The sequence below is a fragment of the Petromyzon marinus genome, chromosome 64, assembly GCF_048934315.1.
Source record: "Petromyzon marinus isolate PM22_M1 ecotype Great Lakes invasive population chromosome 64, UKy_Petmar_22M1.pri1.0, whole genome shotgun sequence".
Classification (NCBI taxonomy): domain Eukaryota; kingdom Metazoa; phylum Chordata; class Hyperoartia; order Petromyzontiformes; family Petromyzontidae; genus Petromyzon; species Petromyzon marinus.
The window spans coordinates 2,783,695-2,798,111 of NC_133730.1; the positions used below are offsets into that span (position 1 = coordinate 2,783,695).

General features: G+C 49.0%; 1 protein-coding gene across 2 annotated transcripts in view; it reads right to left on the minus strand.

Moving 5' to 3' along the window:
• Positions 1-3,352: 3,352 nt before the first annotated feature.
• Positions 3,353-14,417, minus strand: part of LOC116956327 (RNA-binding protein FXR1-like) — a 35,999-nt gene continuing 24,934 nt past the window's right edge. The window contains exons 11-17 of one of the 2 annotated variants that reach the window (XM_032977858.2): positions 13,894-13,980; positions 10,155-10,389; positions 9,550-9,693; positions 8,875-9,063; positions 7,918-8,013; positions 4,827-4,915; positions 3,353-3,617 (exon numbers count right to left, since the gene is read on the minus strand). In XM_032977858.2, the coding sequence (XP_032833749.1) occupies positions 3,384-3,617; positions 4,827-4,915; positions 7,918-8,013; positions 8,875-9,063; positions 9,550-9,693; positions 10,155-10,389; positions 13,894-13,980 (1,074 nt within the window). In that variant the 3' untranslated portion in view covers positions 3,353-3,383. The remainder of the gene's footprint in view (positions 3,618-4,826; positions 4,916-7,917; positions 8,014-8,874; positions 9,064-9,549; positions 9,694-10,154; positions 10,390-13,893; positions 13,981-14,417) is intronic. The other variant, XM_032977859.2, reaches the window with a different exon arrangement.

Genomic DNA, 14,417 nt, shown 5'->3' on the forward strand with positions numbered 1-14,417 from the left:
GATGTTAGTCTCACGGGAGACCGAGGACCGTTTTATTTTTCTTTCTTTCAGAAGGGCCTATTTCGGGGCCGATTCCACGGATGAGAGTTTGCCCAATAAACACGCGACGTTTGGCCCAAGTCGGCATCGAGTCGAAACCGTTATACCAACGTTGATCGAACGTTGTTACTGGCTTTGTGCGGGATGAAACTGGATAATCCGCCTGGTATGCAGGAGGTCGTGGGTTCGATCCCGACCTTGACGCCTGCTGCTGTATATTTGGAGTTTGCGTCTCTTTCTCTGTCATCATAATCATCACGGTGGCTATGAGATGTTAACTACCTCGCCTGGTATGCAGGAGGTGATGGGTTCGATCCCGACCCTGACGCCTGCTGCTGTATATTTGGGGTTTGCGTGTCTCTCTCCACCGTGGTTGCGTTAATTTTTTCTTCGGGTCCTCCGCTCCCCCCCTCCACATTTAGCATCAACATCACGCGCTTAGTGTTTGGCTACTACTAAAACACATCACACGATAAGCCACTTCTTTCTTTGAGTGATCATTTACGATAACCAGGTCGCTTCTGAAAAAAGAGCTATATAGTTAAATAAGCCATACCTGGTGAAATAAAAAAGTTTAGTTTAGTATACGTGGGCAGGTGACGCTCGGTCCGACCATCTAATGGCCCAAACTTGCAGCCCCGTGCCTACATCACGTGGCAGCTCTGATGGTGGTCACCTGTCCCAGCACGAACCAGGCTCAACCAACACTGGATGGTGGCCAGGCTGAAATGAAATCTATATATATAAAATGTAAACATTTAACTGTCCAGGTATTAAACACACCGGTAATAGTGATAAGCGTAATGGGAATTGGGTGTAATTCACAAACACTTTCCTCTCGTGTAAAGCTCATGGTATTCTTGGAATCGATTCCGTTACCGAATGTTAATAGATAGCATTCGTGCGTATGTCTAAATGATAAATTACACTTTGCAGAGCTATTTGTGGCCAGGTGGCTTTTGAAAAATAAATGAATACCTCAGTGGGCTTTGCCTGGTAGGATGGAGATGGTTTAGTATTGTCTGCGTTTGGGAGATTTTTTTTACCTTTCTTGTACTTTGAACTGCAACCATGTTTTTGTACTGTTTGTTGTTGTAACGCTCAGCGCCCCGAATGGACATGTGGAAAATAGTTTTAGAGTTCATCGGATTCCTCCAGTATGAAGGATTCTGAAAAGGCAAAAAAAAAGTATGTGTCCTTACAATCGCGTTACTTGATCCACGTGCTCTTGGCTTGGGTTACCTGGCGGCAGTTTCACGCCAGAATCCTCGTCATGTATTTTGAACTTCTTCCAACGCCCTACGTAGCCAACCGTGCTAATCGACACGATTGTCACGTTTATATAAAAAAAAAAATTCTTATTTCAACGAATAATTTTTATTGCATATATATCTTTGTAATCTGGACAGTCTTGTGGAGGAAAGTTGACAGGATATTTGGCACAAAACCAACAAATGGATCAATTTTATTGGCAACGAAAACCTCCTTTTAAAGTTAACTTGTTGAATTTTAGATGTGTTTAAGAGCCAATTTGTGTAACTATTTCAGTGGAAACAATTATTGGTCTGTAATTTCAGAGTTTGCAGCTTCTATGACTGCCACTGTACAGCAGCCTGCACTTTGGAAATTAACCAAATAAAATAAATCATCGCACAGCAGTAGCAGTATCACAGCTGTTGGAGAAGGCAGGAAAAAGTTTATTTAGGATGCTCCATCACCCAGGAAAGCCTCGCCCAGTCTCCACGACTCGTTTTCAGAAGTTTCCTGCCAAGTTTTTGCAATTAATTGCTGGGTGTAATCGCAATTTAGTAATTAGCGGGTCAATTTTTTTCCATATTTCATTCAGACCACCAGCACACCACGGCATGCTCTTGGCGAACGAAATCACGGGATGCTTTTGCGTGCACTGCGAAGGAGACGGCGCGTGCCCTTTATGGTGAACGCACTCCACAGTATTAAAGTATTACGCAGGGTGGTCGCTGGATTCGAACCGCGAACTTCTGTGCCGGAGTCTGCGTCACGAACCCCCGAAACTCACCACCACCCCCGTGCGTCAGGTACGAGCACACCGGGGCAAAGCTCGCTCCCACGAAGCCGCTTGCTTTGCTTTGCTTTCTTTTTTTACTTTTTCACTTGCCGATTGTAAAACGAAAACAAAAAAAACCCGCCACCAAATCGATCCGTCCACATTTTGTGCGAAGAGGAGAAAAAAAACGACTGAAAAACGCTCAGTTTGGTTTTAAAAAGCAATGTAATTTAATTCTCAATAACAGTTGACAAAAAAAAACCAAAACGTCAGGGACAGAATCACGCGTCACGCGATTTTCAAAGCTCTCGTTCGTTCCCCGTCAATGCTCGTCGTTCTTACTGTTACAACGCGCTAACCCCCCCCCCCCCCCACGTGCCACCAGAACTCCCCCATAAGCTCATCGTTTCATGGCCGACCACCTCAACACCTCAACGAGAGACTCTCTCTCTCTCTCTCTCTTCCGACCCGGGGCGGGTGAAGACCAGCAAAGTCGGCGGGCGATCCGTCCTCCTCTCTTCCTCCGTCGTCCCCCGTTAAGAAAGAGTGGGGGGGGGGGGGGGCGGAGGGGGGGGTGCGAAACAAAATCCTGGCGCAAAAAACCGCAACAAGTCCGCCCCGCACGAAACTCTCTCTCCAGCGTACCACCCTCCTCTTGCAACTTGACCGTGCGTGTGCGCGGGCCTTTCGCTTTACAACTGTCACATAAAATGTCGTCGTTCGCAATCTCAGCATCCACAAGAGGCCGCGTTCCCCGCCCCCCCCCGTCCGTCCGTCCATGCCGCCGCCGCCGCCGCCCCCCCCGAAAGGTAACAAAAACACCGTGCCGGATAGAATGAGAAATGTAACATGCAACATCATACAGCACATTTTTTTTTTACAAAGTCCTTCTTGAGCGTCACTTTTCCCCGCGACAAAGGTTTTGTTTTTATTTCTTCGCACGTCCCATAACGAAGCAGCATCGCCGAAATGCCAGCCTACATCCCCCCTACTTGTTAATTTATTAGTAGTAGTTTCTTAACAATATACATCTGTATATTAATTCCTTATATACTTATTTTTTTTCCTCCACAAGGCACTCCTCACGTGGATTGCTTGTTTCAATTTAAAAAAACAACTTTTTTTTTTTTAGAAGTACAAAAAAACGGACACGTCTTAAAAACCAATGGCTCGGTTTTTTTTCTTGCAGGGTTCACCTTCGTACTGCATTTCTCAAAGATGGAAATTTCAGGGGTGAAAAACAACTGCAACAACGGTTTGAATTACAATGTCATCTTTTGTTTCATCTCTCTCTCTCTTTTCTCTCTGTATCTCTCCTCTAGTCGGTGCCATTAAGCATCACGGTTTTGGTGGCTGCCGCAGCCGCTGCTGCTGCTGCTGCTGGGGCAGCTGCATCAACCTTCCCCTCCAACTTGTCTCCCCTCCTGGCCCCTCGCTCCCTGGATCCTCTTTGCTGCAGCTGCTTGCTGGCGCCGTTCACCGCGGCGCCGGGAGGTTTTGGCGCAGCGTCTCCGCGCTCGGCAACGCCGGCGGCGATGGCGCCGCCGCGGTCCTGAGCGGGGGCAACGCAGCGCGCGCGTTGAGACTCGGGAGCACTGCTGGGTAACAGCCTCTCTCCCAAAGCGCGTTACAGGGTTTGCTCGTATTTTTATAAACCAATCTAAAAACGTTTTTAAAAAAAAAATTTCACCAGGTAAGGCCCACTGAGCGGTCGCTCAACAAGTGGCCAAATACTCTATAAACGCATGATGTTGATTCTGAATGTGAAGGGAAAAACCGGGGGACCCGGAGAAAGATCCACGCGGCCACGGGGAGAGCGACACGCAAACTCCCAATAAAACAGCAGGTGTCAGGGGTCGGGATCGAAAGCAGCACCTCTTGTATACCAGGTGAGGTAGATAACATCTCTCCACTGTGGCACTGCTATACTTTCACCACGCTGGTCTGTGCGGGTTCGTGAAGAGAGGCGATAGGGACAGGTTCTGGAATCATTCACGAGCGATGTCAGCCATGGCCGGGAAGCGAACTCAGGTCGCCGGGTTCATTATTTTGTACGATTACATCCTTTAGGCCACATGACTTCATTACACAAAACCGCACAATTTGCATACAAAATCTCAACAATAATACCAAATGATACGAGCTGGATAAAAAGAATGCTGTTATGCATGTTTTTGTTTTTCCCTGTTGTAATTCTCACACGCCACTGTTTTAACAAAAGCCATTATATGAACCTCTATGAACCAGTTTAACACGTAGGCTTTCGCGACCAATAATATTCATAATAAAGGTTTTTTGGGTTAGATCGCGTTTATTTATAAATGTGTCGTAACCCTCCACCACCCGACACGGCCCATCAGCAAAAAAAAAAGTGTCACGTTGACAAAAGACAAATAATTCACTACTTCAGCCCACCGGTGTGTTGAAGAGTTAATCCACATTTACAGTTTGAGTACGACGTTTCGCTGGTAAATACTTCCAGCATCATCGGGCAATTCGCCAGAATGATAAAGCCCTCGCTTGCTCCCGGTTTTATATAGAGCAGCAGGGTGACGTCATCACTTAACTCATCAGGTGCAGTGATTAGAGGCGGAGGGGGGGGGGTAATGTAATTATATAATCGATTAGTAATCAGTCATTGGTTATGATTAGTAATGAGTTGTAGATTAGTAATTCTTTAAATCAAAATGTGAACCACCTGGCCAATTCTGACCGTGAGGATTCATCCACCCACAGCTTTGGGCAATGAATGAGAACTCACCTGTGCGTTAGGGGTCTTCCCAGAATCAGCGGGTGTTGGCAACTGTCTGCTCTGAGACTCGGCCCTTGAAATGAAATCTGCCACAGTAACTGCACGGGGGGAGGGAGGTGGTGAAAAACACAACAACATTTAGACAGTACTCGTGGGATTCAGACCATGCCGGGGCACAAAAGATCCTGCGCCGAGTCACACAACTGACCCAAGGGTCACACCTAAATGTCGCACGCCCTTTGCCCCCAACAAAACTCTGCACTAATTATGCACTTAAACCCCCCCCCCCCGTACAGTGGTATAGCTGATTTGTAACTTTTTTGTAAGCGCCCGTGTAAAGTGTGCGAATGTTAGGGATGGGATTGTCACGTTTCTCCACCCGCGGGAGAGGTGACGATAACTTGTCTCCACATTGAGGGTTGCAATTAAATTTAATATAGCAGGTTTTTTTTAATAGCCCTGGTGAATGTAGCAGCGCCACCTCGTGGCTGCAGAGGTGACGTTCAGCCATTAAATGCGACGTAAACGCGATTCGATGCGTGAATCGCAAGGTTTAAAGATCGACGCGTATCAATGCGTAAGAGTAGCACAGCAAGCAGACGGACACAGTAATTTTTAACAAAAATTCAGCCTATCCAAAAAATATTTACTTAGTCAAATTCAAAGATAATAATTACGCCGTGGGTATTGTAACTGAAGTGTAAAGTCGGCAAATCTATATATATACATTTTAAGATCTGAAACCAGAAACGGAGAAGTCCTTGCACCATTACAACAACAGTGCAACGTTTATGAGAACACGCGCAATTACGGCACAGCGGCAGTAGCGCTCAAACGGCATGCACCTCCTCGCAGCGCTCCACCAACCGCCCTGCAACAAGCGTTTGTTGTTATTCAAACGACGGAGTCGCCCGTCAGCAAACTACTTCAACACATCACACGGACACACACATGCGCGTGCCCGCACGTGTTAACGTTCGACGCGCGACCACAACAGCGCAGCCGTGTCGTCCCGTCAACCGTCGCTAACGAATGGCGGCATCGTTGCGGCGCTCGTGTCAAGGCTGACGCGCTCCGTGGCCAACATGCATGTTGAACTTCTTTCGCGCCGTACGTAGCCAACCGCGGCCAATCAGAGGTGCGAAAGGCTAGCCAAGGCTTGCTGATGTGACGCCACCGAAAGGACAGCACCCTTGTCATTTACGATTGGACCAACTTCACCACTGTACAAATGAATTGCGTTGGGGATTAGAGGGTAGCGGATACCAGAATTTGACCTCTACTCATATCCACCCTTGTATGTTGAACTTCTTTCGCACCGTAGGGAAGCCAACCGTGCTAATCTGAGGTGTGGTGGAAGGACAACAAATTTTATTGAGTGCGACCACATTTGCAGGTCACAAACACGTCTCTCACCTTCCCCGCCGGTACTGCTGCCACTTTGGAATTCTATCTCATCGTCTCTTACCCGTTACACAGCTTTTGACTGTGCTGTTTATTGCTGGCCGTTTGGGTGGTTTTTGGCCTTGGGGCCTGTGCTCAGCAAGTGCGCACAACCAAAAAAAAATGCCACTCAAATATTATTTTAAATTTAATCCGACTAATCTAGCCAAACATTCCAAGCAAGATTCTCCTGCAAAAGACATCTTGAAAATTCCACGTTCTAGGGCAAACTAATGTTATTATGGTCAACAACATGCCGCTTTCACAACAACATGCCATTATCACACTCAAAAAAGTTAGTACGTGAACACGGCACACACAAGCATTTAACCAAATGAACAGCTTAAAACCACCTCGATAAAGTTAACGTTTGTGTCTCCCTGTTTCAAGTTCACCATGTGGGTTTAAGTGAAAGAGTTCTCAACAGGGGGGGTCACACCTGAAGCTAACCGTAGGAAACGCAACGAGATTTGTAAAGTGACAAGAGTTGGGGTCCGGCTGGACACCAGTACAGGAGGTCCTCGCTGAATGCGTGGTGTTTACACTACAAAGCGTTGTCGCTATAACGCAGTTCTTCCATTCGGGAACACTTCGCACAACGCGGAATGCGCACACCCCGTCATCACGCAGTTTTTGAGCAGTAGAACGACCAACTACTTTCTTGAGCTGCGTGGCTGAGCGGAGTGATACAGTACGTGGCAACGTACCCCAGTTCTCTGTCTCACCACCTTACTGTTCGTGTGTAGTACATCGTATCTCGGCAAAACTTTATCTTTACATTATTTGTGGGGAAATTGTTTTCGCCAAATGCGGTTTTCGCTAAATGCAGTACTTTTCAGGAACGCATCTGCTACCGCGTTAAATGAGGAATTACTGTTTCGATTTAAAGCTTTCGTGACTGCAGGGATTCATATTCTTGGTTCTAATACTATTCCCCTTCTACGTGACTTTACCGAAAGAACCAAGAATAGGAATTACTGTGTTCCTGGCCCACATTTACCCTTCCTGCCTTCTCATCTAGCGGAAACGATGACCACGCATTCTTTTGTTTCTGCATGGAACATCCATCAGCCAAGCAGCATTGCTTTAGCAAGCCCGTCCCTCCTGATGAGACTCAGAAAGTCGAAACCAGTTCGGGATTTTCCTGCATAAGCAAATGCTGCTGGACAATATTGTTCCAGAAACACAACACTAAAAATGTTATCTTTATATGTATATGTGGAAGGACAGCATGCTTCCATAATAATTTATTTGACCCGCAATGCCCATTGATAATGTACAATGAATATTTGTAAGCCATACAGATCCTCCAATTACTGAAGCGGCTCAGTTTGTTATGGCAGATCCCTCCGCCACGGTGAAAGAGGTGTGGCCAACCCAGGAGGCGATGGGCAGTGTCAGTCGCGTGTCTGCCTCTGTCCCTCATTTGTGGTCGCCAGTCAAATAAACAAATCACTTCTCAAATAACAAAACCGCGTGCCCGCCGGAGTTGAACTTGCGAGTCTGTACGGTGGTGCCGCGTAACCGTACATGAAGTGAGATTTTGATCGCGGCAGTGTAAAGGGGGATCGGAAATGCCGGGTACACCGAGTTGGGTTAGCATGCACGCACGCAGCGTCTGCGGCATCTCTCCCACCCCCCCCCCCCCCCCGACTACCTGGCTGCCTCTCCTGGCTCGGCGAGCTGGGCCCAGGCATTCTCCGGCGAGTGCTCCTGTTGCGTCTCTTGTTCCGTGACGGCTCCTCTCCCTCGTCTGGAGGTCGTGAACGCGGTCGGGCAAACCTCTCACCGCCGCCGTTTACACCCTCGACAGATCACGTGCCTTGCTTCCATGGCCAATGAAAGGATGCCCTTCTCGCAGGCCCAGGAATGGCCATAGAACGGTGGCCCGTTGGTCCCCTCTGTGTTTAATGGGACTCAATGGGCTCAGCCCCCTGTGCCATACCTCCCTCCCTCCTCCTCCCTGTCCGCTCGGTGGCCACGTGTTGGTCGTTAAGTGACAGCGTTTATAACGCATGAATGGGTCAGGCTACAACTATTTTGAGTTAAAGGTCTTTGTTTTGGAAATATTAGGCCGCGTGCTGTTAACAGATAGCTGGCCTATGGTACATAGAAGCGAGCATCTTATTTTTTGCGTTGACTCTGTGATCTCAAGACTGCTGTGCCGTCGGTGAAGATTTGCATGCGCCCTTCGTCGACGCGTAAACATTTGCTCGATCGTTTAGCACAAATTAAAAAAATAAATATCCTCCTGCGATTTTAATAGAAGAACTGACGCATTCTTGCACGTCTCCAAAACCTCGTTGGAAACAATATAGCGATGTAACTTTACAGACAAGCCGCAGCAGTGCGATTGTGACCATGCAACCGGAGCAGAGTAAAAACCACTATCATTTGCGCTCCTCCCATTGAGGAGAAGGAACGGCAAAACAACAGACTCTCTTCTCTCCTGAAGCACTCTCGTCGTTGCCAGCGGCAGACCTCGCGATACTGCCATCGAGCTCCTGAACCATTTTGCCACCGAGCAACGGTAAAACTGAACGCCGCGACTTTAAATACGTTCAGCGGTCTTTCAGATCGCACCGCGTTTGCCGAGCCTGAAAGAGACGCTCACCGTTGCCGTTGACCGAGGTGGTGTCGGACTCGCTGACCGAGTCGATGACCACGGCGTCCTCGTCCGTGCGCCGCCTGCGCGACTGCTTCCGCCGCGGCCGGGGCCACGCGTCGCTGCCGTCCGTGTCGCCCGCCCGCTCCGCGTCCTCGGCGAATCCCAGCGAGTTGGCGCCCGCCATCTCCTTTCCCCCTAAGCGTGGCGGGGGCGAGGGTAGGGTGTGTGCGCGTGCGTGCGTGAATTCGCGCAACCGCGACGCGGCGCCAGCGAGCTAGTCGCGCACGAGCCAGGAGGCCGACCGTCCTAAGGGCAGGCTGAAAGGTTTTTTTTTTTTTGTTGCTCTAAAAGATACAACCTTTAAAAATAAATATTCACAAGTGTTATATCCATGACTGAGACAGGACCATGGAAGCGGCTATCACAGAGCTACCTCTGGGATCTCGTAAAGGAGTCGAACCCCAACGTTTAATTCTCGGTGGTTGAATTTGGTCAAATTTCTGTTAACCTCAATAATCCTTTATAAAAACCGCATTGCGCGAGAGCGACAGGCAGCCTCGAGGCAGCTCTGCCCTCCACCGTCCAGGCACCGTTTTGATCTCATCGGCTTCTCCCAACCAACGGAAGCCGCAACCGCGCGGACTCCCCCCGTGCCCACGTTGACTAGCGAGTGCCGCGTACCTTGGGCAAAGGCGGCTCCCCTTGCCGCCCCACCTCGCGCCGTGGGGGTGCTGCCCCTGCCGCGGGCGGGGCCCCCGCGGCCTCGCGGCTCGTCCCGTCTCTCCGACTCCGTCTCGGACGCGTTCGAGTGCTCGGAGTTGGTTCCTTTTGACAAAGCGGCGGTCGCGGTGGGAGGGGGATGGGACGGGGCAAGCAATTAGAGAACATTGTCACTGTAACTGTCGTCAATGTCACAATCGGCATCAGGAAGCTGTACTCCCCACAGTCCGCGATGACACAACTGTGCTCGGATATTGGCTCTGCTCGGCATGGGCTCTTGCGGATAAACCCTTTGACAAATCAACTTTATAAATCTAGATTGAAAACGCATTTCTTTAGAACGGCTTTTTGTGTTTCGTTTGTTGTCCGTCCACGCGGTTGGCTGCGTGCGGTGCGAGGCAAGTTCAAGCTACGTACACAACCGAAGTTTTGTTCGTGCTGGATCGTCTCTAGGACAGTGAATGAGCTACCCCGCTTACAGAGGAATGGACAATACTGACGCACGAAACGTTTCAACCTCGGGTTTGAAACGCATGGAAGCCACACAAGCGCTTGGGCGTCCTCACCGTATCCCGAGTTGTAGGCCCTTCTGCCGCGCCCGCGGCCCAGGTATGAGCGACCCCCGCGTGTCGGGCCCCCCGGTGGTGTTGAGTCATCAGCGGCGGCAGCGGGCCCGGTGGGGGCGTCGGGCCGCTCGCGTTCGCCGGGACGGCCGCCCAGCAGCGCCGAGCGAGAGCCCAGCCCGATCTGACGGAGCTGCTCGTCGATCTGCAGCCGCTCCATACGCAGCTCCTCCACCTCCTGCGCATGGCGAGACGCGGGGCAAGACGCAGACGTGAGGCCGACAACGCTCGCGCAATCGACGATAAATCGTTGTCGCCATCGGTGGCGGTAATATATCCCACAGCTGGGCGAGAGGCCTCCGCCTTCCGTTGCCATCTCGCACCGTCCCGCGACATCACAATCCGATCTTGTACCCGCGCACACGAGCAGATTTCATCGGTTATGAGCGTATAATAGTTAAAAAAGGGAGAGTTATAAGAAAGCCGTTGGTCACGAATGTGAATAGCAGCGATGCGACGTTCCCACTTCAATCGCAGGAGTAGGGCCTCACAGTGGAAACAAATAACAAAGAGGATTTTTAAAGAGCATGAAGAGGATTGACTAATGGTCTGAGATGGAATGAAAGTGAAAGAAAACTGGAGAGAAAAACAACAATAAATCTATACCATTCATTCATTTACATTCGGCTGATCTCAGAAAGAATCTAGACCAAACACATTAAGAATTCACCGGCAATAGCAATACTCAAGATCAAACTGAAAAAGAATACACAAACGTATGCAATTGATTACTTTGGTACAGCGTCACCGTTGTACATTTTTCATGCCAATATATGCTACAAAGACAAATGTCCCCCCCCCCTATATGGCCTTCAGCAGACTGTTAGGGCAAGTGTGCTGCTTGCGAGCACCACTCAAGGCCGCACCATATGCCAAGTCTCAGGGGAGGCCTGGGACCGGTTTAGATATTCGTCACCGATGTTGGCCGTGAGCGGGGGAATTGAGCCCGGGAGGCGTCGGGTGTGTAGCGCGGCGCGTACACACAATATCCCCTACACGCAGTAGAAAGTGGAAGGCCCCCAAATGTGGGATTTCTGAACGGGTCTAATCCGCTACATCTGTGGATTCCCACGCCCCCCACTGGCCACGCTAAGGCGAGGCGCTTAACTCGCAGATTCCTGGCGCTGTAATCTACTTTACACTTTAATTTCCTGAGGTGCACATGAAAGTATTAGCAGTCGAAATGACCAGTGTCAAATTTAACACCGCTGCAAAGAGGGCATAAAGTCAACGCGAGCCATAGCTTAAGCCGTTGTGAGACAAACGATCTGTGAGCAAGTGTATCGTGTGTGTATCATGTTTGTTTTGTTTTAACCGGGTGAGAACATAAGAGATGAGGATCGGAGTCTCATTTGAAGCGGTGACTTGGGTCGCCAAAATGACAAAGTGCAAAAACAAACAAAATAAAGCACAGGAATGACGCAAATAGAAATCGGCGCAAAAAGAACAGTGTCAAATTAAAAAGAACACAAAGGTATTGCACAAATATACATCAAAGTTAAATTCTAAATTTCCTGTCGTGCAAGTCGGCTCGGGGCAGAATATTTGTTCGACTGATCGTGGTACAATTACAAAATCAAGCTCGAGGAAACATTAAATAGATCTACGGAGTTACATTGAGAGCAAATTTCATATTTGTAACGATTCACCCCAACGGGATTTCAGGAATTGCTGAGTTTCCGGATCGAGATTTGATGCTAGTCCAAGTCGCCTTTATAACTTTACAGTGAAGATAACATATTCTAGCAGCTGCTAGAGGTCATGTGAACCCAATTAAATACCACTGACATAAACATCGTCAGCCAAACCAAAAGGTCCACACATTGGCCAAGCAGGGAAAGAGCATCTCAACCACATTCACTGTCCATTACCATGCCACAGAATACTATTAATAACAAGCAACCCTTGTACACACTCCAGGCCTCTCTCTACACCGTGTCACCACATGGGGAACAATGGACCATATCTCACCACGCCGGTTTGGTGAAACAGGCTATGCGCTCAGGACCAGTTCATATTACCACTCGCCAATGAAGTCAGCTGCTGCTACTGCTGCTGGGAATCAAACCGAGGCTGCAGTGCGCTAACCACCGCACTCACCGGCTCCCACCCACACCCCACCATAAAATAATCAATTCTTTGCGCACGTGATCTGACGCACGCATCGAGTCCTAAACGACTGAAATGGACGGACGAGCGAGCGAAGGAACGAGGCGTGTACGTTTACGTAGCCCAACTGCGCAGGCTTGCGGCGGGGCAGCCTCGTGCGGCGAGAGACTACGACACGTGGTCGCCCGGCCTCTGCCGAGACTGTGACGGACGAGACACAGGCCTCAACGACAGGTGGTGGGTGCTGGGGCTATTTTCAGAATCACATGGCTCAGGGGGCACCCGCTTCGCTGAATCGGTTGAAAATGTATCGTGGGTGCAAGATATACTCGCCTCCTTCCCTCCCTCCCTCCCCGTCCTTTGACTGCCAAGCGCTTTTGAGGAATTTCGGTGGCTTTTATTTAGCTCCCGTCGCTATTAAAAACGGCCCCGATGGTGCAGTGTTAATGTTGACGAGAGAAATGTATAGTTCGAAGAAAGTTAAAATGTTTCTAATTGTACGACCTATCGTGGGGATATCCAAGGGCTGTAAGATGTACCTTTGAGATTTAACGTACAGCATGGTGAGATATAGTCAAACAACCCCCCATAACCGACATGGCGTAAGGAGACCTTCATCCAGCAGTGGAATGATAAAGGGCTGTACATTTGTGTCTCTACTTCAGAAAGTACATATTTTGTAATATACTGCATTATCATGCTTGCGACTTAAATACATATTTAATGTTTACTCTTCGTATTCAGCATAATAAACACCACCATTGTACAATGAACCTCACTTTGTTTTTCAGGAGGACCTTAATTAAAACGGTCAAGTTTCTCATTATATCAATTCTACGGACAGCAGAGTCACACGGCACGATGTTGAACGTCTAAGTTGGGTACAGGGTAGAGACACCATCCTTTATAAGGTCACACTCATTACTCACAAAGCGCTTGACACAAACGAACCAAAATACCTTGCTGATCTCGTCAAGGCGCAGATCATCATGCAGCCTCATAGCAGCGGCTTTTGGCTAGCCATCAAACAAAGACGGTCACTGTATCGTGCGCGCTTTCAAACACGCTTCTGCGGCCATCTGGAACGCTCTTCCTTCCGATATTAGGAAGCCACTAGAGGCTATCCACTTTTAAATCTGGAATGAAAGCTCATTTCTTTGACGCTGCTTTATGTGCTTAAGTTTTTTATCCTTCCCCGCACCTCCGATTAGCACGGTTGGCTATGTACAGTGCGAAATAAGTTCAAAGTACATTCATACATTGAAGGGTCCATCTCACACAACATCTACATTGCACCCCTCCCTCCACCGCTTCAGCAAGCAGACAGTTTCGCCCTCGTGCTGACAAATAATCTGGGAGCTGGCCTTGATCAACTTATGTAACCACCGTGAGCACGTTGCTCTTTGTGCAGCGATGAGCGAGTACGCGCGCCTACACCGAGATAATGAATCCCGGCTAAAACCGAGAACCGTGCGAAATAAAATCTTGGGTAGCTGTGCACGACACGACCGCTGGAGACGTTGTTTGATGTTGTGTTGGCGCAGCCATCCCCGCGTGTCGCGTGCTCGGGTACCTTGAGATAAGAGAGGTGATACTCCAGCAGAACGCGTGCATTGCTTAAATTCTCCTTGGTGCCAACGAAGGTAAACGGCACCATTCCCTGTTGGCAGCAGCAGCAGACAAGAATTAGCTAATTCGGTGCTGTGTCGGCGCAGCCACCAGCATCATCGTAACCTCCGCCACTGCCATCACCGCCGCAATCAACAGTAGGGTCCATCATCACAACAGTACTGTCTTTGATATCACAATCAACAGCACTGTCATCACCACCACCACCACCACCCACAGTCAACAGCATGATCACCACCACTAATCAAGAGTGCTGCTTCAATACAATCACAAAGCGCCATGTTAATAACTGTCAATTATCAGCATGACCACCACCAGTATCAGTTATCACCATCACATTATTTCATAACCACATCATCTCCAGGGCAACTATTCTTATCGGCTCCACGACACGCTTGAGGAGGGTTCTTCGGAACCACAAGAACCAAGATAGGTTCGGTGGGGGAACCTTGAGAAGATTACAAGAAC